General features: G+C 34.4%; 2 protein-coding genes and 1 pseudogene across 2 annotated transcripts; all 3 read left to right on the top strand.

Annotated features, from left to right (window-relative positions):
• The first annotated feature begins 765 nt into the window (after positions 1–765).
• On the top strand, positions 766–1,500 carry LOC110643589 (mini zinc finger protein 3). Its single transcript, XM_021796046.2, has one exon. It carries the CDS (start codon positions 1,029–1,031, stop codon positions 1,317–1,319), a length of 291 nt encoding a protein of 96 aa, XP_021651738.2. The 5' UTR covers positions 766–1,028; the 3' UTR covers positions 1,320–1,500.
• Positions 1,501–7,443: 5,943 nt separating this feature from the next.
• LOC110643604 (gibberellin-regulated protein 6) lies at positions 7,444–9,025 on the top strand. Its single transcript, XM_021796064.2, has 4 exons — positions 7,444–8,371; positions 8,469–8,504; positions 8,612–8,645; positions 8,737–9,025. Exons 1-4 carry the CDS (start codon positions 8,303–8,305, stop codon positions 8,916–8,918), a joined length of 321 nt encoding a protein of 106 aa, XP_021651756.1. The 5' UTR covers positions 7,444–8,302; the 3' UTR covers positions 8,919–9,025.
• Positions 9,026–23,720: 14,695 nt separating this feature from the next.
• On the top strand, positions 23,721–27,255 carry LOC110650770 (probable arabinosyltransferase ARAD1; annotated as a pseudogene).
• The last annotated feature ends 218 nt before the right edge of the window (positions 27,256–27,473 follow it).

The following is a 27,473-nucleotide window of genomic DNA, read 5'->3' as shown; positions in this document are numbered from 1 at the left end:
ATAGATATCCATCAAGAATCTTTAGTTTCATTTTTTTTTAAAAATAATAATAATAAACATTTTTGTTTATACAGTTTGGATTAAGACTTCTACCAATGCTAAACTACAGGAGCCGAAAAGCATCTGAGCGATGTTGAAATTTTGAAAGTAATGATCGTCAATATAGGAAGATAGTTCATTCATACAATACAATGTGGACAACACACACTGCTAATAATAATTTGAATCAAGGTAATTAGACAAGAGTTGTTGCCACAGTTCCAAGGGGCCATACCTAAACCGCCTTTCTACCACCATTTTGGACCTACTCTTATTTATAGCTCCTTTACAATTTCGTCCGCAAGCCAATATTTTCTTTCAACATATTTTAGGGCCATTCCAATCCCTTGAAATTTATGGTCTTTTGTTCTCTGTCTCAAGAGGCAGTTGAAATATCATTTCCAAAGATAATTCTAGCCTTCTAGGGTTAAATTTTTTTTTTTCTTTTATACTTCATGTAGACCTCCATAATGCATTCAGATTGACCCGCGTACAATTTTATATAATTTCATTTCAAGATAAAAGAGGAAATAAAAAGGAGGAGAAATTGGGTGATTTTTAAATTGCAAGATACTTTAATCCCATCTACTTTTTTGGCAAAATAATGCAAGCGCCACCTATTTAGTGACGTGGCGCACTGTGATTTGCTGACAGGATGAAATGGGGGTGAATCTTAGCCCTCTTTAAGTGAACCAAAAAACATGAAAGTAATGGTAAAATAATTAAGACTGCTAGTGGCATTTTTCTATTTCTTGGCTCTTGCCAGTGGGATAGCACTAACCCCTTATAAGTACACATGCTAGGGTTAGGGTTAAGTCACAATACGCACAAAGGTGTACAGCTTTTTTTCCTTCTTGCTCAATCAACCCAAAAGCTGGTTCTTTTCCTTATTCCTCATTCCTGTGCTTGAATGAGTAAATTCATCACCAGGAACCCCCTCAACTCATTTCCATTGACACGTTCAGAAGATTGTTTAGGGTTTTGAAATAATGAAGAAACGCCAAGTGGTAGTCAAAAGAGATAATGGGTCTGGAAGATCTTCTACTACTTCATCTTCAGTGGTGAGAAACGTGAGATATGGAGAGTGCCAAAAGAATCATGCGGCCAATATCGGGGGATACACTGTGGATGGTTGCAGGGAATTCATGGCAAGTGGAGAGGAAGGTACTACCGGAGCCCTTATGTGTGCTGCTTGCGGCTGCCACAGGAATTTCCACAGAAGGGAAGTGGATACTGAGGTAGTTTGTGAGTATTCTCCGCCTAATTCTAGTCGAAGATAGATTTATAACACACATGTAGAGTGAAGAATTATATATTTATGATATGAATTTGACTGATTGTTGTGTGAAAATGGGAAACACAAATTAATCTTCAAGCAGTGTGAATTTTCTTTCAAAATTTGTTCAAGATTGTATTACTCTTCAACAAAAATTGAGAGATTTTCTTTTCTTTTTCTACTAATTTCATCTGATTACTCTTGTTTATTGATGTTGCATGCAAAGGGTTTGAAACTCTCTATAATTTTACATTAGGTGCAAATAATCAGGTTCAAATTTACGCTTACTGAAGAAAATTAAGAAAGGGAAAATGAGGGTACATCCCAATGAAAACGTAAAATTAGCTATTTGAATCTCAGAATCTAAGCATAAAATTCCATTCAAAAGTAGGTACGAGTTTGTTCCTCTAATTATTTAGGAAAACTAAAGCTTTCCCTTTAATTCTAATTCTTTCTTAGCATCTGAAGCATGAGCTCCTCTCTCTTTTTTCCGTCACTCATATACAGTGCTGCCACTTGGGCACCTATACATGATGAAAAACACTTTGACTAACATAAAATTTCAGTTGTTTCATCTCATTAATCAACAATTAAGAATAACCCCCTTAGTGATTAATAAAATTGTATGTTTTCCCTTGCTTCTCAATTCATAGCTAAGTGTTAGAATTCTCGGAGAATGAAGGGGAAAGAACGGGACTTTCCATCTTCTGAACCTAATTCAACGTAAATAAAGCATGTAAGTTGCATTTTTCCTTTTTTTTGTGCCAAATATCAAAAATGGATTTTCTTTCTTTCGATGCCATGATTTCTTGGTGAAAGCAGCCAAGAGTACTTCCCTATAAAGATGGTTTATCCAATTATCCTTGTTACAATCATGTAGTATCTGGAATAAAATAATTTTCAAAGGCCCACATATCCAATCATGTTATCTCCATAATATAAATCTCTTCAATAATAAACTTAAAAGTAAATAAAGCTTAGACAACAGAATTTATAATCTTGAGGAGGTGATCCTCCTCTCTTCTGGGTGGTGGAGCTCACTAGAAGAGAACAAAGAGCATGAACAAGCAGACAAAATAAAATAACAAAAAATGAGTTGGAAATGGAAACAATGCTTTATATCTTTTCTGGAAATGTTTCTTCAATTGTTTAATATTGCCTTGTGTTCAGGAAAGAATAACATATATATATAGCATTACCACTAATTTTTAAAGAGTTTTATCTCACTGAGTGCCAATGAAAAAGGCATTCTTTTGCAGATAGCCTTTGAGGTCTTGATTACATGTTATGAGTAATAATTTATGTGATTAAAAATGACAAATTTCATAATTAGAAAAATAAGGGAAAGAGAGGTTTGTTTAAATAATGAACCTTTTAGAATATATGGTATAGAATTCTTTGTTCTTTTTCGGTTTATATATAGCACATAACACAACAAAAGAAAGAAATATGCATATATATCCGTATTTCTATCGAGTGCCAGCTACACATTGGAAGTGGTTTGATGATAGGCATATTGTACCAATGAGTTATATGCCAACAATAGAATAATTACAAGCAAGAGCACCGCATGATATGATAGACTGACAACCATGATAGGATGGATTGATGACACATTGACAAGGCCAACTATTTATGTGCTATCTAGGATTTAATCTTTTATGGGATAACTCCTTTTCCTTTATATGAGTTGAGAGATCCTCCACTATACATTTAGTAGCTAGTTTAGTTTTTTATTTTTTATTTTTTAAGTTGAGATTTATTAATATAAGGAATTTCTGGAAAAAAATTTAGTATAGATATCACCATCTAAAACCAAGTCGATAGCTTATTTTAGAATTGAAAAATGATTTCCATCAGCATGAATTAATGAATAAACATAAATTAGATTATTGAATTTAGATTATATTGTTGATGACTCTAAATTGATTTCTTTTAGTCTCAAGGTAAAAAAGAAAACAAGAAGATTTTAAAGTTTGAATGAGAGAAAGGAATGTAAGTTTAGTTAAATGTCTAAATGTAAGCAAGAAGAGGGTACATTATTAAAGGTAAGTACGCAAGTTGAAAGGAATTTTGGAGTTACAAGGGAAAAAAAATTAGGATGTGATAGTAGAAGGTTAAAAAATTAAGAGTGAAATGTTACCCTTGAAGATTTTAACTTTTAAGAAGAGTAATTTTTAACTTGGATTCCTAATATTAATATTTAACTTTTCAAAAAGACATAAATATTAATGAGGTGAAAAATTAATCTTATATTTTTTAAGTATTCAAACAATATTCATGAGTGGTTAAAAGTTATAAAAGTAATAATTACTCAAATGTTAATATCATACCAAATACCCCCTTAAGATTAAAAGGAAGCAAGAGAAATGAAATCAAGCAGCATGTTCTTTCAAAAAAGGACAGTATTTTCCAAATAGCAATAACTCAATAGTGAGAAATTTCAATAAAATTTCCAGTTTAAATCTCAATGGAGGTACATACTGCACAACTCAGAAGGACGTCGATACGCTTCTCTACTCATCTTTTCCCTATACTTATTCATATTCTTTCTTTCCAAGCATTGTACATAAGTTTTCTTTCTTTGCTTCTAAGTCAAAGCATATTTGGGTTTTCTTGTACTTTGCAAGATGTAATAAGATGCAAAGCCCATCCACTCTATAAATTAAGTTTCGTTTAAGTCATCAAACATAAAACTTTCATAGTTGAACGACTGGGCATGAAGTCAAATTGATTTGGAGAAGGCTTATGATAGTGTTATAAGAGATATCTTATGATGTATGTTAGAACAAAAAATGGTATCCATTAGGTACATACAAGTGTTGAAAGATATGTATGAAGAAGCAACTACTATTGTGCGCACAGTGGGAGGGGAAACAAGAGATTTTCTGATCTCAATTAGATTACACTAAGAATCAGCTATAAGCCCTTACCTTTTTATATTAGTTTTAGAAGAATTGATGAAACATATACAAGAGAGTATTCCTTGGTGCATGATGTTTGCGGATGATATTATTCTGATAGATGAGATGCGAGAATGAGTTAATAGAAAGCTAGAGTTTTGGAAAAGTATTCTAGAGTCAAAGAATTTTAAGTTAAGTAGAACGAAAACAGAATACATACATTGCAAGTTCAGTGAAGGCCAAACTGGTGATAGGGAAGGAATTAGTTTGGATGGAATGGTATTTATCAAAGTAATCACTTTAAATATCTCGGCTCAGTCCTTTAAGTAGATGGAGGATGTGAGGAGGATGTTAGTCATAGGATTAAAGCCGGATGGTTGAAGTGAAGACGTGCCACAGGAGTTTTATGTGATCGCAAGATTCCCAATAAGTTGAAAGGAAAATTTTACCGTACAGCCATACGATCGGCTATGTTATATGGTAGTGAGTGTTGGGCACTGAAGGAGTCGTATGCGTCTAATATAAGAGTTGTGGAGATGAGAATGTTAAGGTGGATGAGTGGCCATATTAGACTAGATAAAGTCCGTAATGAGAGTATTAGAGAAAAGGTAGGAGTGGTACCAATTGAAGATAAGTTGAGAGAAGGGAGATTAAGGTGGTTTGGTCATATGAAGCGTAGACATACGGAGGCTCCAGTTAGACAAGTAGAGCACATTAGGCTAGAGGATAGAAAGAAAAAAAGGGGTATACCTAAATTGACTTGGAGAAGGCTAATACAACATGACCTAGAAGCATTACACATTTCTGAGGATTTAACCCAAAATCGTTTAGAGTGGAGAAAGCGAATCCATATAGCCGACCCCAAATTTTTGGGATAAAGGCTTAGTTGAGTTGAGTTGAGTTGAGTTAAGTCATCAAACATCCTATCTATGTTCATACTATTCTTAATTTCTCCCCCTATTTTGAGTCAAATAAAAACATGTTCTCATTTGAATTAAGCAAATAAGATAGTTCATTAATGCATATCCCAAAAGACCATCTTTATTTTATATATTGGTTCTGGTGACCAACCTGATCCTATTGACGTCTTGTAGGGACATTCCAGTATGTAGAACACCATGAATATAATACCAATGTCCCTTTAGGTGGATTATCATTAGAAGTTGAACGTATTTTAAGCTGTTTTTCGGAGGAACAGTGGCTAGACAAGCCACCTTATCTCGGCCGCAAAATTTTCCCTGGTTAGGCTGCTAATTAACCTGCTTTATGACAACATCTATATAGGGCTAGAGTATACACTGGGTTTTTAATTTACAAGTTTAAAATCTTGTGGGGTTGCCTAAATTTGAGGGTTGGGTTAGGGCGATCACCCACAAGCCATATGGGCATGAGGCCCATGTCAGATATCTGTATATATACACACGCATTCGCTATTCATAACACCTCTTCCATGTTTTAAGTAAGCTTTCTACGATTGAGAATTTTATTATTAGATGCTCCCTTCCAATTTAGATTCATTCACATCATGGAATTGAACATATGTTCTGGACCTTCTGGTTGTAAATGCACTTTGCTTCAATGGTTGAAACAGAAAATAATGGGAATTTCAGTTAAACACTCGGATAGTCCCCATAAATTTATTTCTCTAAGGAGCATAATGTTATGTTATGGCGAGTTGCATGGATTACTGTGTACAAAATTTTTTAAGCAAAATCAATAAAAAAAAAATTATTCTGATATAAATGTCAAGAAGTAACCAAAAATATAATAAAAAAATAATTTAATAATATCATTTTCATTTTCAAAATTGTGAAATTTAAATGTAAATTTCAATAAAACCAAATGAATAAAAAAAACATCAAGGTTCATCAAAGAGTAATGATTGATTCTTTAGCATCTGTTTTCTTCAAATAATATGTATGGCTTCTCGAAGACTTGAATTAACTCTATTTTATTTGCTGCACATGATGTTGATTCGCCTCTCCCCTAGGCCTTTCACATGGACTTGAACGCAGAGTCCTCCGATGCGTCACCAAAAAACCAGAATATGATAATATGTTATAGCTTGGCATGGTTTCTTCTTCACCTCAAGATTTGAAGAACTAATACTACCATCATTGAGCTTATACATATCCTCACAAAACTTGGTTCAAGAGTCCAAAATAATATCACAGATATTAAATTGTTCGAAATCACTGCTCATCAATAACCCTTGCAAAGGAAGAACAGCTCCTTAATGGTATTAACTAATAATGGGACTTTTTTTATTTAAAAAAAAAAAAAAGGGATCTTCAGTGTGCCTTTCTTGTCCCAAGTTAATTTTATGGTTTGATTTAGAAGAAGCAGAAAGAGATCAGATAGATATGGTCAAATTGCAGAACATTTTTCGAAACCAAACTAAGTCACAGTAATAATTGATGAATCTGTAGTGTTATGCAAGTTAGAACTAGAGAGGAGACAAGAGTGGCCATTAACTACCCAAATACTAAATTGGAGATGAGCAATGGAAAACACAGTAAGGACAGGACGGGATCGAATACAGCGAAAGGGGGCCAATTGTTGTCGTTTTTAGTGCATTTTATATTGGGTCATGCATGTGCGTTTTTGCTTGGCCTCATATGGGTGCACATGGATACTCTTCCAACTCCTCCATTCAATTATGAGCTCCCAAGATTCTCCTACCCTCCCCAAATTTCATAATCCACCACACCACATCAATTTTAGTATCTTCTCATCTATGATCTTGCCATGTCACCCACCTGCAATCTCACTGGTGTACTTTGATATAGCGGCTAGATGCATCAAAGGGTTTGTGGTTTTTTGAACTGTGTAGAAAATAGGAATACACTATAGCTCTTGTGCTTCTCTTATTACTGATTTACATCATAAATGTCATCCAAATTTGCCTCACCTCTTCTTCTTGAGGTGCTACACACTTGACTGCCGCCCCCATGTTGCCCTGGCAGCAATATATCAGCTGCTTTGTACACTTACCCATCTATACCATTCAAATTGTTGTTCTCCATCCTATATTTATTATCTTCAATGAATGCTTCTGCTTCTATTTTGTAACCACTAGATTATATATATTAATTAGTGGCCATATTCGTTTTTCCATAGTTAAAAGGTAAATATGTAATCAAGCAGTAGTAACCAAGTTTTTTTATTTTTTATTTTTTATTTTTTATTTAGTGGATTAGAAAGTTTTAGTATCACAAATTAGCTTGCCCTTTTTAGAAAACAATGGAAAGGTTACCTAAGAGACCAAGGGCATATAATATTATGTTTTTATGTAATTTTGAACGGTTGAGGAGAGTCCTTGGGCCATTTTTAGTTTTCACAAAGTGCAATCACATGGCCATATGAATGTCAGCAGCTTTGAGAAAGAATAGAGGAGAAATATGTGGATATGAACAAGGTCCAAGGAACCGACCATTTGTGAATTTGATAAGTGTGCAATGGATAATCCACAGCTTTTAATGAGATCCAGATCGTACAATATAATAGTACTCATTGTTTATATGACTAATACAAATTGGTTATTATTTTAGATGTCAATTAGAAGGAATAATGCAATTTAACGTCATTAACATCAGAAAGTAAAAAATGTAATATAACAGAAGAAGCGTAAGCAAAAAAAATAATTACTATTGATAACTGATATTTATCAGTGCACTGCTCAATACGTCCTATATGGGTAATTTAATTAAAAATGACAAATGTTAACTGGCTGTTCCAGAACAAATAGGATATTGCCTAACACAGAGCTGAAAAAAAAAGGTAATGCAAAGATCCCAATTGCAAAATCACACGGAGGACATTTTAGAAAATATGACCTCAACATGAGTCAATTCAGGGCCTTGATTGGAGTTTTTGTAGGAACAACAGATTAGATACAGCCCAATGTATTGGCCAGCTAACTCCTCAAAGAGATCTATTTATAGCACACTGCCTTGGCACTTGGCACCAAGAAACAAGCAGAGACCCCACACTACCAGGGCAAAATTCACACAAAGAAAACCCTCTCTTTCTGTTTCTTTTCGTGTTCCCAGTCCAAAGAGAGAGGCTGCTTTACCTTGTAGTGATGGCAATGGCGAAGCTTGTTTGTGTCTTGCTTCTTGCTATCCTTGGCATTTCCATGGCTGCAACCCAGGTAAAGTTCACGTTGCCTTTTATGCACAATCTGGAATCTCCATTGCTCCGACCATGTCCTCAATAAACGAACAAAATTTTCTTGAACATTCTTGCAGGTTATGGCAAAAGATACTCAGTACCATCTTGACAGGGTAAGTATTTTCAATTTCCTCTTTCTTTTCGCATCTCTTTCAAAATTTATGGGTTATCAAATAAAAGTCCTCCAATTAACAGTATGACAAAATTTTATAATTTTCAGGGGAATTATGGACCTGGAAGTCTGAAGAGCTATCGTAAGTGATCACTTTACATTTCAGAATTGTCATAGAATAAGCACATGTAGAAAACAGAAATGACTTAAATGAATTGGAATGGAATGAGCAGAATGCCCATCGCAATGCTCGAGGAGATGTAGCCAGACGCAGTACCACAAACCTTGCATGTTCTTCTGCCAAAAATGCTGTGCAAAGTGTCTATGCGTCCCTCCAGGCTACTATGGAAACAAAAGTTCATGCCCCTGCTACAACAACTGGAAGACTAAGCATGGAGGACCCAAATGCCCTTAGATCACTTCACCCTTTCCCCCTTTTTTTTTTCAATTAATTCTGTCTGGAACTCGACTTCAAGAAAACATAAGGCTCTGAAAATGACTGAGCTCATTGATCTTGTCTTCTTTTCTTTGTTTTCATTGGTCATTTTGAATTTATTTTATGGCTCCTTTGGGTTCCCCATATGAGAAGCCTAGTGCTGCCCAAACATATGCTTCTTTTTATGCATCTTTCGTTTATAAATTAATAAAAATTGCCCCATTTTATCTAATGATTAGATTTGTGGAGGTACTTTTCATCCTCTGCCTGATAATTTTGTGCTGTTGATTATATGCATTTTACGCTTTGCATCATTAATTATAGCAAAACAGACTTAACTAATGACTAATTAATCCAATTAAGTGTATGATTTTTGCAACCATACCTGCCGATATCTTATTTTGAAAATCATAAATAATTCAATAAAAAAACACCTTATCCTTTATCTAAATTCTTACCTATGGGAAAATTATGTGTCATTAGAGATTATAGATATGTCAATTCTTATCTAAACTATAGGTATGTATCATTAGATTATTTAGCTAATAATATTTATTTTTTATACGTCAAAAAATATATATATATTTTTAAATATGAAATAAAAGGTTTCGTTAATCAAGGTAGAAATATACAATGATCAAATAGAGATACAAATGAAAAATTGGCCAAGATTTCATTAATCACAAAATATTTTCTCACCTTGTTGGTTATATTAAAATTAAATTGATGTATTCATCATAATTCGATGTAGAAGAACAAAATAGAAAGGCTTCTTGGATCTCCTGAAAAAGGTGTAGCCCGTAGCCCAGGCTTTTAGGCTACAGCTTAGTCTTCTGTAGCATCATCCTAAATTTGATAATCTTTGAGCCCAGGGCTTTCTCTCGCTTCAAATCTCAAAATTATAAACACAAATTCAAAATTGTTGGGCTAAAACCCAATTGATTATCACTTAAACTCCATTTATTTGAAAGAAAATATTTTCCTATGAAATGTTTTCTTCATCCTTCATTATTCGGAGCTTGATAAAAATAAGTTAAAGAAAAATAATGTATTAGTCAAAGAACAATAATTTTGAAACACAAAATAATATATATATATATATATATATATATATGAAACATAATTTCAATGTAATTTAAAATTTTAAATAATAATATGCTTATCAAAATGAAATTAAAATTTTATTTATTTGATAATTATTAATTATTTTCCTGCAAATATTTTTTAAGAATGTGATAATATAATGTTTTATGTTTTTTACAACAATTTATATGATTTTGTATTTTAAAAAATAATATAAAAATATATGTCATTTAATTTTTAAAATTTAAAATAATTTGATTAATAAATTATTTTTATTACTTTATAAATTATATTAATTTAATTCTTTTAAATGCTATGTGATGATTTTTTTTAAAAAGTAAAATGGCATTTTATTTTTTGTAAAGCATTTTTTAAACAAGTTTAAATAGAGTTTTGATTCTATGATAAATGATAGTATCTTTTAACATGAATTAGCTTTTATATATATATATATATATATAATGGTACCTTAGAATATTAAAGTCCAGTTGGATTGAGGTTATGACAAAAAAAAATTATTTAAATATATTTTAAAATTATTTAATGTCACGACCCAACCTATGGGCCGGACCGGCACTAGGACCTGGGCCAACCTAAAGCCCCCGAGGCACGTAGTAAGCCTAACTATTCATTAACCCAACTCTACGACCCATTTGGGCCCAATTTCAAGAAAACAACCGGACAGAGTCCGGCCATAAAATGGACCTTCCAACGAGGAGTTTTTGACTCACCCAACCTGTAAACAAAATATAACATCAATTGGGGAGCTCAGCTCACCCTCCACATACTCATCATCATAAAAATAAATGGGAGCTCAGCTCCCTCATCCAATCCATCAATCATGCATAGAATATTATGTTTATAGGCCCAAAATAACAATTTAGTTTACAGACCCAATTCAAATAATATTTCTATCACATGCGAAAATTCTAGGAGTAAATAAAATTACACAACTATTGATAAACAACCTGCGAGGGAGAAAAGCAGGTTAACCACAATAAAATCCTCCTGTAGCCTGAAAAAATATTGAACAGGAGTGAGCGTTCGACTCAGAGAGTAAAATATCAATTTTAACCATAATCTCTATAACTATCTAAAACTAATGCACCCTGTAGAGTGAAATGCAACATCAACAATATTTTCACATCATAACATCAAAAAGGTAATTTGGAGCACTCACACACCCTGTAGTATCAATCATAATATATGGGAGCTGATCCCCTATCTGACTCTCTTAAATCCAACACAGTGCGATGAAGAACTCAAGCCGGACTTTCGCTTAATAAACCAAATCGGGGGTCCCAGCGAAGAACTCAAGCCGTGACTACCCCCCGAAGGATCGGGTCCCAGCGAAGAACTCAAGCCGTGACTACCCGTCCTATCCATAGTCCACACCACATCACACGCACGCCAACGCACGCACACTGCTCCAAATTACCACAGCAACATACATGGCACTTTCACAGTTATGAATGCAACATAAATCGTGCCTAAAGTTTATCTACATAGATATATGCATATAAGTGATGCATGGGCATGCTTGAACATATAATAATAGTGAAATTACAATTAAAATTAATATTTTACTCACAGACTTGACGGTGGTCACTGAGGCGGCTGGGCGGAGGAAGAAGGCTGTCCCGGCTCACCTGACAATTACATTACAATTATTTAATACAAATGACTCAATACAAATCATGAAAAGACCAAATACGTCCTAAGTCGTGCCGAAAATCCGGCAGAGTCTCCCCTATACCTAGGACCTACCCAACCTGCAAAAGGGCTCAAAACACACTTCTATATTCGCAACTCATATATCCACCATTCAATCACATCACACAGCCCCTCCTGGGCCCATCAAATCAATCATTCATCACAATATGTAAAATTTCAATTTAGTCCTCATAATTGATCATTTTTGCAAAAACTGCCCAAACAAGCTCTAAAAATTCTAAAACTTTGCCCCGCGGTCCTTAGCAATATTACTAGGCTATTGCAAAAAGAATCATAATTTTCTGAGCTACCACGAATATTTTATGGATTTTTAATCCTATTTAAGCACTAGAAAATTACGAAAAAGCAAGGTTCGGGTTTACCTTTGCCGATTCCGACTTCGGGAACGCGCTCGGGATGTCTGACAATGGGGGGGTAGCCAAAACCTCGGTCCAATTCGGAGACTTTTCCGGTAACGGGTCTATTTAGCCAGAAATTTACAGACCCGGACCACTATCAAATTTCCGCGAATTGAGGATACCTACACGAAGCCCACAACACGGGGGTTAGTACATAAATTTTTCAGAATTTTCTAAGCTCATTAAATGCTCGGAAAAACACTGCGAAGTTCCGTGGGACCCACCGAAAAACGGTGTCGGAAAAATTCGAAATTTATGTCGCCGCGAAGCTCTCGACGAGTGGAGCGCTCTAGTACTCTCGGTTTCTCGTGGGGTTCATGGTTTGTGAGAAATCTAGCCCGAAAGTCAAAATGGGCTAAAACTTCCCGAGCAAAAATTGGACAAACCGCTCGATGGATTTCGGTATTCTTGGTGTCTATGGAAAGCTCTTGACGAGTAGATGAGTTTATACACAAGACCCGGTCCGATTGGTGGCCGGATAGGTCGGATTTTGGCCGGGAAGTCGAGGAGTCACGCGCGCGCTGTGCGTCGTTTCTGGAGCTGTTTTCCGGCGTTCCAGGCGGCGTCTGGCCGTGGGGGAGGGCTGAGGTGGGGCGCCGGCGAGGTGGGGAGGCAGGGGAGGTGGCGGCGCGGCAAGGGGAGGAGGGAGGAGAGAGAAAAGAGAGAGAGAAGGGGAGGAGGTCAGATGCGCGCGGGAGGAAGAAGGAAGAAAAAGAAAAGGCCGGTCCGATTCGACCGGTCCGGTTCAATTCGGCCGGTCCGATTCATGATACAAAATTTTGAATTTTTACTCTACCTCGGGACCGAAAACGAGGTCCAAAAATTCTGAAAAAATTTCAGAAAACTCAGAAAAATACGTAGACTCCAAATATATTTTTAGTTTTGCCACGTGGTCTTTAAATAAATTTTTAAAAATCATCAAAGTTTATATTTTCGGAAAATCGAACCCGATTTTTAAAATCCGAAAAATCTAAAAAAAATTCCTAAAATTTAAATAAAATTAAAATATCAATAATACTCATAAAATAATAAAATTTAAAATTCTTGGGGTGTTACATTCTTCCCCAAGGCAGAATAAAGTACATGATTACACATTGAACAAGTAAGGGTACTTGCTACGCATGTCCCGTTCTGACTCCCAGGTGCACTCTTCTACTGACTGACTCCTCCACAAAACCTTAACCATAGGGATCTGTTTTGATCTTAGCTGTCTCACTTGATAGTCCACTATGGCTACAGGTTGCTCCTCAAATGTCAAATTCTCTTTTAGCTCTATTACATCTGGCTGTAGTACATGAGAAGGATCTGGAATGTATTTCCTGAGCATGGAGATGTGAAATACGGGATGAACGTGAGAAAGGTTGGGTGGTAGCTCCAACCGGTAGGCAACTGCTCCAACTCTATCAGTAACCTCAAAAGGTCCAATATACCGAGGTGCCAACTTGCCCTTCTTCCCAAATCTCATCACTCCCTTCATCGGAGAAACCTTCAGGAATACATAGTCGCCTACTGCAAACTCCACATCCCTCCGTCTGGGGTCTGCATAACTCTTCTGCCTACTGAAAGCTGTTTTCAATCGTTCCCTGATTAAAGGAACTACTTCTGAAGTGTACTGCACTAGGTCTACGTCATGCACCCTCGCTTCTCCCATTTCCGTCCAACACAGAGGAGACCTACACTTTCTTCCATATAATGCCTCATAGGGTGCCATCCCTATGCTGGAATGGTAACTGTTGTTGTAGGCAAACTCTACCAAAGCTAGCTGATCATCCCATTGACCTCCAAAATCCAAAACACTCATGCGAAGCATGTCTTCTAGTGTTTGGATTGTCCTTTCAGACTGTCCGTCTATCTGAGGGTGGAAAGCCGTACTAAAGTTCAACTGTGTACCAAGTGCCTCCTGCAACTTCCTCCAAAACCGAGAAGTGAACTGGGGCCCTCTGTCAGATATTATAGAAGCTGGAACTCCATGCAATCTGACTATTTCTCGAATGTAGAGTCGGGCGTACTGTGCCACAGAATACGTAGTCTTCACAGGCAAAAAGTGAGCTGATTTGGTTAGACGGTCCACAATTACCCATATCGAATCATATCCTCGTGTGGTACGAGGCAACCCAGTCACAAAATCCATAGTGATCATTTCCCACTTCCATTCTGGGATAGGGAGCTCTTGCAGCTTCCCTGACGATCTCTGGTGTTCAAACTTCATCTTCTGACAAGTCAAGCACTTGGACACAAAGTCTGCTATGTCTCTCTTCATGCCATTCCACCAGTAGCTATCTTTCACATTATGGTACATCTTGGTGGAACCTGGATGGACACTGTACAGTGTATAGTGTGCCTCTCGCATGATTTCATCTCTGAGATTGTCCACATCGGGCACACATATCCTAGAACCTTGCATAAGGGCGCCATCATTGGCAAATCCAAACTCACCACCTTCACCTTGCTGTACTCTTTCTATGATCTTCATCAATTGTTGGTCTCTGTGCTGGGAAACTCTAACTCTGTCTCTCAAGTCTGGCCTCACTGAAAAATGAGCCAGCAATACCCCCTCATTTGAATGATCTAGGATTAAACCTTGATCCATCAACTCATGTACCTCCTGAATCAATGGTCTCTTCTCTGCTGAAATGTGCGCCAAACTGCCAGAAGATTTTCTGCTCAAAGCATCTGCTACTACATTGGCCTTCCCAGGGTGGTACTGGATAGTGCAATCATAGTCTTTCAGAAGCTCCATCCATCTCCTCTGTCTCAAGTTTAAATCCCTCTGTTGAAAGATGTACTTCAAACTCTTATGGTCAGTGTATATCTCGCACACTTCACCATACAGGTAATGTCTCCAGATTTTTAGTGCAAAGATTACAGCCGCCATTTCCAAATCATGGGTGGGGTAGTTCTGCTCATGCCTCTTCAGCTGCCTTGAAGCATAAGCCACTACCTTTCCATTCTGCATCAAAACACACCCTAAGCCAACTCTGGAGGCGTCACAGTACACGGTGTATCCTTCACCACTCATAGGTAGTGTCAACACAGGGGCGGTGGTTAGACACTCCTTAAGCTTCTGGAAGCTCTTCTCACAGTCATCTGTCCAAATGAATGGAACATTCTTCCGAGTTAACTTAGTTAAGGGAACTGTTATCCTGGAAAAATCTTGCAAAAAACGCCTATAGGAGCCAGCTAAACCCAGAAAACTTCGCACCTCAGTGACTGTTATAGGCCTAAGCCAATCAGTTACAGCGTCAATTTTCTTGGGATCCACTTGAATGCCGTCACTAGAAACCACGTGTCCCAAGAATGAGATGCTTTCTAGCCAAAATTCACATTTTGAAATTTTGGCATATAGCTGGTGCTCCCTCAAAGTCTGCAACACTATTCTCAAGTGCCACACGTGTTCTTCCTCGGTTCGAGAGTATACCAAAATGTCATCTATGAATACGATGACAAAACGGTCCAAAAATGGCTTGAACACCCTGTTCATCAAGTCCATGAAGGCTGCTGGTGCATTAGTGAGTCCAAAAGACATCACCAAGAACTCATAATGACCATATCTTGTCCTGAATGCCGTTTTGGACACGTCCTCATTCCTGATTCTCAACTGATGGTAGCCTGATCGCAGGTCTATCTTGGAAAATAATCTAGCCCCTTGGAGCTGATCAAACAGATCATCGATCCGAGGAAGTGGATACTTATTCTTCACAGTCACTTTGTTCAGCTATCTGTAGTCAATACACAACCTCAATGACCCATCTTTCTTTCTTACAAATAGCACAGGAGCACCCCAGGGTGAAGTGCTCGGACATATGAAACCCTTGTCCAATAGCTCCTGTAGTTGCTCCTTTAGCTCTTTCAATTCTGCTGGTGCCATCCTGTAAGGTGGCATTGATATGGGGTTCGTACCCGGTACAACATCAATGCAAAACTCTATTTCCCTTCCTGGTGGCAACCCTGGAAGCTCCTCTGGAAAGACATCCATAAATTCTCTGACAACAGGAACATTTTTCATGTTGGCACCTTCTACAGATGTATCTCTCACCAATGCCAAATACCCTTGGCATCCACGCCTCAACATTTTTCTAGCACTAATTGCTGACACCAAATTATATGGAGCCACGCTCCTGTCACCGTCAAAGCTAAACTCTTCCACACCAGGTATGTGGAAATATTCCTGCAGTCTAAAGTAGCATAGTGAGTTGCCAACCAATCCATTCCCAGAATTACATCAAAATCCATTACTGGTAGAGGAACCAAGTCTGCTGAGAGGATCTTTCCATCCACTACTACTGGGCTACCCGGAAAAACCATGTCTACATCTATGTTGTCACCAAGCGAGGTAGCTACCGACAAAGGACATTCTAAGGTTGTAGGGTTTCTACCCAACCTCATGGCAAACACAGGGGAGACAAATGAGTGTGTAGCACCCGGATCTATTAAAACACGAGCCTCATAGGAATAGACCAGAAGAATACCTGCCACAACTGCATTTGAAGCCTGAGCATCCTGGTGGGTCAGGGTGAAAACCCGAGCTTGACCCCTACCCTGAGTGGCGTAACCACGATCGACTTCTACCTCTGATCGCCTCCAAATCCATGTCCCCCTTGTCCTCGCCTTTGTACATGGCCGATCGCTGCCATGCCGAAGCACCCGGATACAACTGACGAGGAACATTTGCAACAAAACCCTGTGACCCCATCTGTGGCTCTCTGAACACGGGGCATTCTCTAGCAAAGTGACCTGGTTGGCCACACCTGAAACATACTCCTGAACCCATCAAACAAGGTCCTGAATGTCCTCTTCCACACTGTGCACAAGGTGCCAAGGAGGATCCCGAACCAGACCCAGAACTGCTGTATCCTGAACTGTGACCACTGCAGGATCCATATCCTAGTCTGAACCCTCGAGGTTTGTGTCTAAAACCACTCTTCTTGTTCCTACTTTTTCCTCTGTAATTACTCTGGCCACCACTGTTTGGAGTACCCATTTGGGGAACACCGGTAGAACCCTCTGCTCTGTTTTTCTTTGCTCTTCCGTTGTCATCCGCAACATAGCTAATCTCTATCTGTCTGGCTCGATCAACTACCACATCAAACGACTGATCCGACATCATGGCCAGATTTGCATACCTCCTGTCCAGCCCCTTTAGGAACCTCTTCACCTTCATAGTTTCTGTAGCTACTGCTGTAGGGGCATACTTGCTCAACTCCAGAAATTCTGTAGCATACTCATCTACAGACCTGCCATTCTGTCTTAAGGCCTCAAAGGCTCACTGCTTTTGATCCCTGAAGCTTTCTGGCACAAACCGATTGATGAACAGTTCCACAAACTAGGTCCCATGACATGCTGCATACACTCTATTAGTCTCCTATCAGTCAACTGTAATTCTGTTCCTGCCTGTCTGCAGGAATCCAAAAACCGATATGCATCGTCTAACACATCATAAGTACCAGGCACCAACTTCTTAAAATTGATGATTTGTTTATAAGGTTACCCTCGTGATGCGGTGGACTGCTGCTGCTGTGGAGGGTGGACCATATATTGCGCCATCATGTCGATGGTTCTCTGCAATCCAGCTAGAGTAGCTGCCATGGGGTCCATGGGACCCTGAGCCATGAAAGACTGATCCTGAACTGTTGGCAGCTGCTCTTCTACTTGAGCAGCTCTAGGCCTCCTACCCCGCCTCCTCGGGGCAGGCGCCTCATCTGTCTTGACACCTCGTCGGGCACATCAGTTACAGTGCAATGGTAGCTCTCCTGCTTCTACGCATTTTCCTGAAATTCAGCAGTATTAGCCCACAAAATTCAAAACAGCATGTTACACAGCTCTATAGACTCATATTTATACATAATTACATGAAGCAGAAACTTGAAGCAAAGATGACAATGCAAGACGAATGTGGACCCTATTTTTCCGCATGTGACTCCTAGTAGACTCTTCCCAACACTTTAGACAAACATTCCCTAAGAATTTGGAGCCTAAGCTCTGATACCACATTTGTCACGACCCAACCTATGGGCCGGACCGGCACTAGAACCTGGGCCAGCCTAAAGCCCCCGAGGCCTATAATTAGGGGTGTGCAAACGGTCGGTTCGATTCCGAACCGATAAAACCGAAAACCGAAAATAAAAAATTTTAAAAACCGAACTGAACCGATTAATAAGAGAAAATCGAACTGAATCGAATCGATAAATTTCGATTCGGCCGAAATTTATAAAATTTCATATTTTTAACATTAAATCTAAATAATAAAAACATAAAAACAAAAAAAATTAGAAATCAAAAATCAAAAATCTTTAGGTTCGGTTCGATTTTCTTTGATTTCGGTTCGATTCAATTTGATTCGATTTTTTTTATTTCTTATATATATTAATAATTTCGGTTCGGTTCGGTTTTTTTGATTTTTTATGAAAATAACCGAACCGAACCGATTAACCAAAATTATCAAAATTATAAACCGAACCGATTAAATTTTAAAACCGAACCGATTGAACCGAATTAATCGGTTCGGTTCGATTTTTCGGTTTAAACCGAAAACTGCACACCCCTACCTGTAGTAAGCCTAACTATTCATTAACCCAACTCTACGGCCCATTCAATTTGATTCGATTTTTTTTTTATTTCTTATATATATTAATAATTTCGGTTCGGTTCAGTTTTTTTGATTTTTTATGAAAATAACCGAACCGAACCGATTAACCGAAATTATCAAAATTATAAACCGAACCGATTAAATTTTAAAATCGAACCGATTGAACCGAATTAATCGGTTCGGTTCGGTTTTTCGGTTTAAACCGAAAACTGCACACCCCTACCTGTAGTAAGCCTAACTATTCATTAACCCAACTCTACGGCCCATTTGGGCTCAAATTCAAGAAAACAACCGGACAGAGTCCGGCCATAAAATGGACCTTCCAACGGGGAGTTTTTGACTCACCCGACCTGTAAACAAAATATAACATCAATTGGGGAGCTCAGCTCACCCTCCACATACTCATCATCATAAAAATAAATGGGAGCTCAGCTCCCTCATCCAATCCATCAATCATGCATAAAATATTATGTTTACAGGCCCAAAATAACAATTTAGTTTACAGACCCAATTCAAATAATATTTCTATCACATGCGGAAATTCTAGGAGTAAATAAAATTACACAAATATTGATAAACAACCTGCGAGGGAGAAAAGCAGGTTAACCACAATAAAATCCTCCTGTAGCCTGAAAAAATATTGAACAGGAGTGAGCGTTCAACTCAGAGAGTAAATTATCAATTTTAACCATAATCTCTATAACTATCTAAAACTAATGCACCCTGTAGAGTGAAATGCAACATCAACAACATTTTCATATCATAACATCAAAAAGGTAATTTGGAGCACTCACACACCCTATAGTATCAATCATAATATATGGGAGCTGATCCCCTATACAGCTCTCTTAAATCCAATCTGGTGCCAGCGAAGAACTCAAGCCGGACTTTCGCTTAATAAACCAAATCGGGGGTCCCAGCGAAGAACTCAAGCCGTGACTACCCCCGGAAGGATCGGGTCCCAGCGAAGAACTCAAGCCGTGACTACCCGTCCTATCCATAGTCCACACCACATCACACGCACGCCAACGCACGCACACTGCTCCAAATTACCACAGCAACATACATGGCACTTTCACAGTTATGAATGCAACATAAATCGTAGACTCGCGCGGGAGGAAGAAGGAAGAAGGAAGAAAAAGAAAAGGCCGGTCCGATTCGATCGGTCCGATCCGGCCCGGTTCGATTCAGCCGGTCCGATTCAGGATACAAAATTTTGAATTTTTACTCTGCCTCGGGACCGAAAACGAGGTCCAAAAATTCCGAAAAAATTTCAAAAAACTTAGAAAAATACGTAGACTCCAAATATATTTTTAGTTTTGCCACGTGGTCTTTAAATAAATTTTTAAAAATCATCAAAGTTTATATTTTCGAAAAAATCTAAAAAAAAATTCCTAAAATTTAAATAAAATTAAAATATCAATAATATTCATAAAATAATAAAATTTAAAATTCCTGGGGTGTTACATTTAATTATTTTAAAATTTTATAAACAAAATATATTTAATTTTAAATTAATTTTTAATATTTTTTTAATATATTTAAGAAATTTTTTTAATAGCAATATGTATGTATATATATAAAGAAAAAAAATGCATAATTTTATAGATTTACTTTTTAGAATTAGTATATATATATATATATATATATAAGTTTTAAAATAAATTAACATAATATTACCAAATATTTTTTTTCTTTCATTTCATTCAAATTTTATATTATGTTACAATATTAAATATGTCTTTTTATTGACATGAAAGTGTATTTTTTAATAAATTCACCTTAGAATTGCTTTTCATTGTTAAACATAATTTATATAATCATGTTCTCATTTCTTATAATAAAAAAAATTATGACAATAGAGCCTTTTGGACTCCCACATCGATCGTAGATAGCGCGTGCGTGTAATTTATGTGGGTTAGCATGGCCATGATTTTACCAAAGGGTGTATCCTATCTCTAAACCATGTGTGTGTGTTTACCTTTAAAAAAAAAATCTTAAAGTCAAGGGGGTGAGTCGGTGTATGTAAGTATGCCCTAACTTGCATAAGTATCCTAGTGGGACTGAGTCTTCGAGCTCTCATATCGATCGTAGATAGTGCATGAGTGTGGTTTATATGGGTTAACATGTCTTGCTAAATTTACCATGGTTTTACTGAAAGGTGTGTCCCGTCCCTGAACCACGTGCGTGTGTCTACCTTTGAGAAAAAAAAATTATGACAATAAGTATAATTTAATTAATATTAATATAATTATGAGTTATGATTATAAATTATATAAATTAAATTTACTTTTTTATTCATTATAATTAAAAATTATATACTTAATTTCTTATAATAGAATCATTTATGACAATAATTGTATATTAATTTACATAATATATAAATGTGTAAAAGGGAAACATTAACTTTGACAAAATTGCCCTTCATTATTTATAGTATTTGGAATTATATTTTTTAATATTTATTTATTTTTAGAGTTTATTTGAATTTAAAATTCCTATAACTTAAAATTGAATTGTTTATATTATTTTAGATTTTATATAAATCTAAAAATCTTAATCTTATTTGTATTTAAAGTTTACTTAATTATTTTTTATTATAATATAATTTTAAATAAAATTTTATAAAAATACTTTCATAATTTACATTATTTATAAAATAAAAATATATTTTATTTATATCAATCACTTTTTTAATGAATTCTAATAAATTTTTATTATTAAGTTTATTTGAATTTAAAATTCCTATGACTTAAAATTTAATTGTTTATATTATTTTAAATTTTATATAAATTTAAAATTCTTAATCTTATTTGTATTTAAAGTTTACTTAATTATTTTTTTATTATAATATAATTTTAAATAAAATTTTATAAAAATACTTTCATAATTTACATTATTTATGAAAATAAAAATATATTTTTATTTATATCAATCACTTTTTTTAATGAATTCTAATAAATTTTTATTATTATTTTATAATTATTTATATAAAATTATTTAAATATAATTATATTTAAATTTATGTATAAAAACAAGAAAAAAAAATAATTTTTATCAATCAAATATATGAATTCTTTTATTAATATTTATGAAATTATCAGTTAATTTAACTTTTTATAAGTTCATTAAAAAAATATTTTATATAAAATAAATTTATATTATTCTTAATTATCAATATATTTTTAAAATTTTTAATTATTACATAAATAAATAAATTAGCTCTAATTAAAATTAAATTTTAAGTTTTATGGAAATATTGCTAATTGATAAGTTATATATATATATATATATATATATATATATATATATATTTTCAACAACGAAAAAAAGAAATTTATATTTATAAAAAATATTTAATTAGTATGTAATATATATTAAAATTATATGAATATCAAATTTTTAAATAATGTATAATTATATATAAAGTATTAAAAAATAAATTATATATATGAAAAAAAATTTAAATAGGTAAACAAATATTATTAAAATTAATAATTAACCTAATATATTAAGTTTGAATTTAATTATAAAATTAACATAATTAATAGGATGATTATAATTTACAACATTATTTTTTATTTTAAAATGATATATTATTAAAAGTTTAAAAATATTTATGTATATATATGTAAAGAATATAATATTTTTTAATTTTTTAATATCATAATATTATTCTAACTTAATAAATAGTGAATATATATAAAAAATTAAAAATCATACTTTTAATATAAAATTAGTATTTCAATTTAATAAATTTATATTATAAACATAAACACAAAATGATATTTGATTAAAAAAATTACAATTTTTGTATGAATACAAACATTACATCACTTAATAAAATTTTTATTTATTTAGATTCAATAACTTCTTTTATCGAAATTAGATATTTACCTTTAAAAAAATAATTATAAAAATTTAATTTAAAAATACATTTGATAAAATATTTTATTATAAATCAAATAATTATCTATACATCTTTTATTACAATTATTTCAATTAAAAATAATAATATATTAACATCAATATTTTTATTTTATTAGCATTTATTTTTTATTTTTTATAGAAAAGAAAATTTTAGTTAATTTATTATTTATAAATCATTTATGAGTATTAATATATTTTTTAATCTTACTTTTAAAATTTTTCTTTGCATCATAAAAAATATGAAATAATATAAAATATTATATATTAAATAAAAATTAATAATATTAATACTTATTAATATAGACGTGCACAATTAATTTTATCAAATAAAATTAAAAAATTAAATTAAAAATAATTAGAAATAAAAAAATTTAATATTATATAAAATTATATCAAATTGAATTTATTTTACTATTATATATAAACTCTTAAATAGTATTGAAAAAATTTTAAATTTTTTATGTTAATTATATATATTTTATAAAAATTATAAAATGATAAAAATTAATTAATCTTAATTAACTTAATATTTGTGAATTAATAAAATAATAAATAATTAAATTTATATATTTATAAAATACTTATAATTATAAAATTTTATTATAATAATAAAATTTTCATTATAAATTTTACCTCTATAATTTTTTATTTCTATTAATATAATTTCATTTTTTTAATTTAATTTTAAAAAAATAAATACATATACAACATACACATTACCAAAAATAAAAAATTATATAATAATAATATATCATATTAAAAATTTAATAAAATAAAAATAAGTAAAAAAAACATGAAATACATATTTTAAAAACACCTACCTAATATTAATTAATAGTCATAATTATAAATTATATGAACTAATATCATACATAAAATATCAAACTATTCATGCTCACGTAAAAAAAAATACAATATCAAATTAAGATTTTCTCCCATATCTTTTTTATTTTTTTGTTGAACATTTTATTCTTTATTTTTTATATTTTCATATTTTTTATAAATAATTTTAAAAAATATTTTAAATAAATTAAATATAATGCTAGGCCAAAAGTCTAGTTTTAGGATTAGAAGAGACGAAAGTATTGTCCAGACTGCCCGCCGCCGAGTGCTGCTCTGTCTGGAAAAGATGCTTAACCCTTCTGGCCATGGAGTCTCGAGTCAGGTACTCTTTCTTGCAAGTTCTCATTGACCCAGATTATCAAATCATGTAGCTTGCGTGCCCAGATGATAAAGTTTGATTTTGTATTTGTTTTTCACTCTGTTTTTCATTTGTTTAGGATGTTCCTTAATTGTCCATGTAATACAAAAATCTACTTGTTTGAGCTCAAAATTACGATTTTTTTGTGTGTTCTTTTATCCACTTGGTTTGCAGATAAAGTACTTGCTTCGGTAGCTCAATGAAGAAGTTCATAAAATATAAGCACTGAATAATTTCGGAAGAAGAGGAAAATAATTTTCTTCCTCTTCTTCTTCTTTTAGAAATAGTTGGGTGCTGGAAATTTTCAGGTGGTTGAAATCTGTAGCAGAATATGTTGTGGATGAATCCTTGATATCTTTTCAAGGGATTAAGGTTAGAATTCGGGTTTAGCTTTTATTTGGAGAAGGTCATGTTTGTGGAAACAAAGTTGTTCCTGTTATTGCTTAGGAACTAATAGCTCGTTTTTCAAGTGATTACCTTCTGCATTGATGCATTAAGAAGCTGAGATAAGTTTTGCTTGGGCATATGCTAGGAGTCTTTACTGTACGTCTTTTTTTACTGGGAAATTAACTTTATTTGCTTAGATTCATTGTGTAATACCTCTTGCCTCCTGCAGTCCTGCTAAATTTTATAATTGAATATTTTTTTTTTCCTCCAATTCTATCAATGTTTGAGAAAAGCAGACTTCCATCAACGTTTCTTTTTTTCTTGATTTCCATTTCTATGTTCTTTTTTTTTTTTTTATCATTTCCTCGGTTTCCCTTCTTCAACTTGGAAATATTACTCTACTGCCCGCATCTGTTTTCAAGCTAATTCTTATGAATAGTACATCAGTTTATTTGAAACCCAAGGCCAAAAGTGAACCAGTCAAAATTCCGTTCTTCTATTCCATGCCATCACTAATTGAAACTAGATCATCAATGAGAAGCAGAGGAGTGAATCATCCAAATCCAGAAATGGCTGCTTTTAGAAAGCACAGAAAGAAAAACTGTGACCCCAGTCAGGCTCTCTTAAGAGTATATACGTATGACTTCGCTCCTGAATTTCACTTTGGGCTATTGGGTTGGGAGGGAAAAACAAATCAAACATGGCCATATGTTGATAACCTTGATCACATCCCACCATATGCAGGTGTGTTGAACCTACAGCACATTATGAAGTACTGGCTGACCCTTGATCTTCTAGCATCAAGCACACCCAAGGTGGTCGGACGTGGCGTGCGGGGCAATTAGAGTGGAGAATTCTAGTTAAGCAGATATAATTTTTGTGCCATTTTTCTCATCTTTGAGTTACAATCAACATTCTAAGCTTCATGGAAAGGAAAAACTTAGTGTGAACAAGATGTTGCAGGATAGGTTGGTGCAATTTTTAATGGGTCAGGAATGGATGAATAGAAGCGATTTGGGGGAAGGGATCATTTGATTGTGGCCACCACCCAAATAGCATGTTAGATGCTAGGAAGATGCTGGGTTCTGCCATGTATGTTCTTGCAGATTTCGGAAGATACCCAGTTCAAATTGCAAATCTTGGGAAGGATATAATTGCTTCTTACAAGCATGTTGTGAGGACCATTCCAAGTGGTGAATCTGCTCATTTTGATGAGAGTCCCATATTGGTGTTTTTCCAAGGAGCAATATATAGGGAGGACGTAAGTTTCTCTTCCTTCTTTCCTTTTATTACAAACTGTTGAAAATGTTCATCATTTGATGTGTTAATAATCTATAATTGACCCTCCATTCTTAATATGGATATATGTTATCCCTGAAACTGGAATTTATAACCAAAACTCTAGGTTGATCAAGAGAGTACATCAGTGCTCAAATTGTTATGATATAGTTTTTCCAAGGTGATTCAGGCTTTCTAGATGCTGTTGCTTGGAAATTTTCTGATTTTTTTTTCCTGCTGCCTGGTTATCATCTTAACATGATTATCTGTGACAAAATATTTCAATTATTGGCCATGTAGAAAAGCATCCCAGATCAAAAATTTATTATCTCATTAACTGAAATATGATTCTTAATATTCTCTAGACAGTTCCTTCCTTCAATTGGGCCACAATATACACCCATTTGGACATCACAAAAAGCATAATTAGGTTTTGTTTTTGAGTTGGAATTAACAGTTGGTAATTAGGCAATTATGCAGTATCCTGGGAGCCATTTCAAAACCTGGTGCGTAACAGCACTGGAGGATGAACTAATCCATTTAGATTTTATGGCGTTTGAAAGTGCGAATTTGTGTCACACGGTGGGATGATGGTCAAGTATGAACAAGAAATCAAAAGTCAATGTCATTTATCATAGATTTTAATCCTAAAACCACAATTGAGTAACAATGTTGTTATGATATGATACAACATAAATGTCAGTTTCTATTGATATAGTTTTGCAATGCCACATTTTTTTTTTACCCTACATATTAGACCACTGGTCTTTTTTTTTTTTGTTTTCCGTCCTACTTCCCTTCCTGTTTTCATATTTTCTTGAATTTAATTTCAGAAAGAACTTACTATATTTATATATGGAGAGTAGTATATCTCCATCGCCAAAAAAAAAGAAAAAAAAAGTCGTATATCTCGTTATATGCTAATCAGTCTCATTTTTCTTCTTTTTTCTTTTAGGGAGGAGTCATTCGCCAAGAACTGTATTACCTTCTGAGAGATGAGGAAGATGTACACTTTGCATTTGGAACAGTTCGAGGAAATGGAATCAACAAGGCAAGCCAAGGAATGGCCTCATTGAAGTTCTGCCTCAATATTGCTGGCGATACCCCTTCCTCAAATCGTCTCTTTGATGCCATTGTGAGCCATTGTGTTCCTGTGATAATAAGCGATGACATTGAGCTACCATTTGAAGATGTCTTAGACTACTTAGAATTTAGCATAATTTATGCGTGCATCTGATGCTGTTAGGAAAGGGTAACTACTGAATCTTCTTCAGAGTATTGAGCAAGACAAGTGGACCATGATGTGGGAAAGATGAAAGGACATTACACCACGGTTTGAATATCAGTATCCGTCTCAGCCTGGTGATGCTGTAGATATGATTTGGACGGCAGTATCACGTAAGACATCTTTAGTGCAGTTATACTTTACAGGAAGAACAGATATCGCGGATCTGAGATTTATTAATTGAAAGGACCATCAGCCAAGAGACAACTTTATACATTTGGTCTTAGGTGCATAGACAAAGATGATTTTTGCTGGGCTGCAGGTTTTTGGACGAGGCAGAAGCTCAGTTTTTTTCTTCTTATTTTTTTCTTTTTTGTTAGATCTGCAAGGGCATTTGTTGTCTATAGTCCTTTTTACTGTTGATTTTGTTGTTATATTTGTTGACTCCATTTTTTTTCTGATTAAATGACAATCATCTTTGTGGGATTCTGTTAGAGAGCACGTTGAACTTCTTCCATCTTCTTTTCCATTATGAGACTTTGAGTCACTACGCTTGAGGTTATCAGCAAAAATAAGATGAAGTGGTGCAATGAAAGAGACACTTGAATAGCTATAAAAGTTTCACGCAAGTATATCATTGAAAAATACGATAGCTAAAGTCACATGCAAAGTACATATAAATTTTTTTTTTTCATGCAGAGAAAATTAGGAA

The sequence above is a fragment of the Hevea brasiliensis genome, chromosome 13 (assembly GCF_030052815.1).
Source record: "Hevea brasiliensis isolate MT/VB/25A 57/8 chromosome 13, ASM3005281v1, whole genome shotgun sequence".
Lineage (NCBI taxonomy): Eukaryota > Viridiplantae > Streptophyta > Magnoliopsida > Malpighiales > Euphorbiaceae > Hevea > Hevea brasiliensis.
Note: the sequence above shows the minus strand (reverse complement) of the source record. Positions and strands in the feature narration are given on the sequence as shown.

Coding starts and splice junctions, on each gene's coding strand:
- LOC110643604 (XM_021796064.2), top strand. CDS start 8,303: ATGGCAATGGCGAAGCTTGTTTGTGTCTTGCTTCTTGCTATCCTTGGC. Junction 8,372..8,468: donor TTTCCATGGCTGCAACCCAG/GTAAAGTTCACG, acceptor ACATTCTTGCAG/GTTATGGCAAAAGATACTCA. Junction 8,646..8,736: donor TGGAAGTCTGAAGAGCTATC/GTAAGTGATCAC, acceptor TGGAATGAGCAG/AATGCCCATCGCAATGCTCG.
- LOC110643589 (XM_021796046.2), top strand. CDS start 1,029: ATGAAGAAACGCCAAGTGGTAGTCAAAAGAGATAATGGGTCTGGAAGA.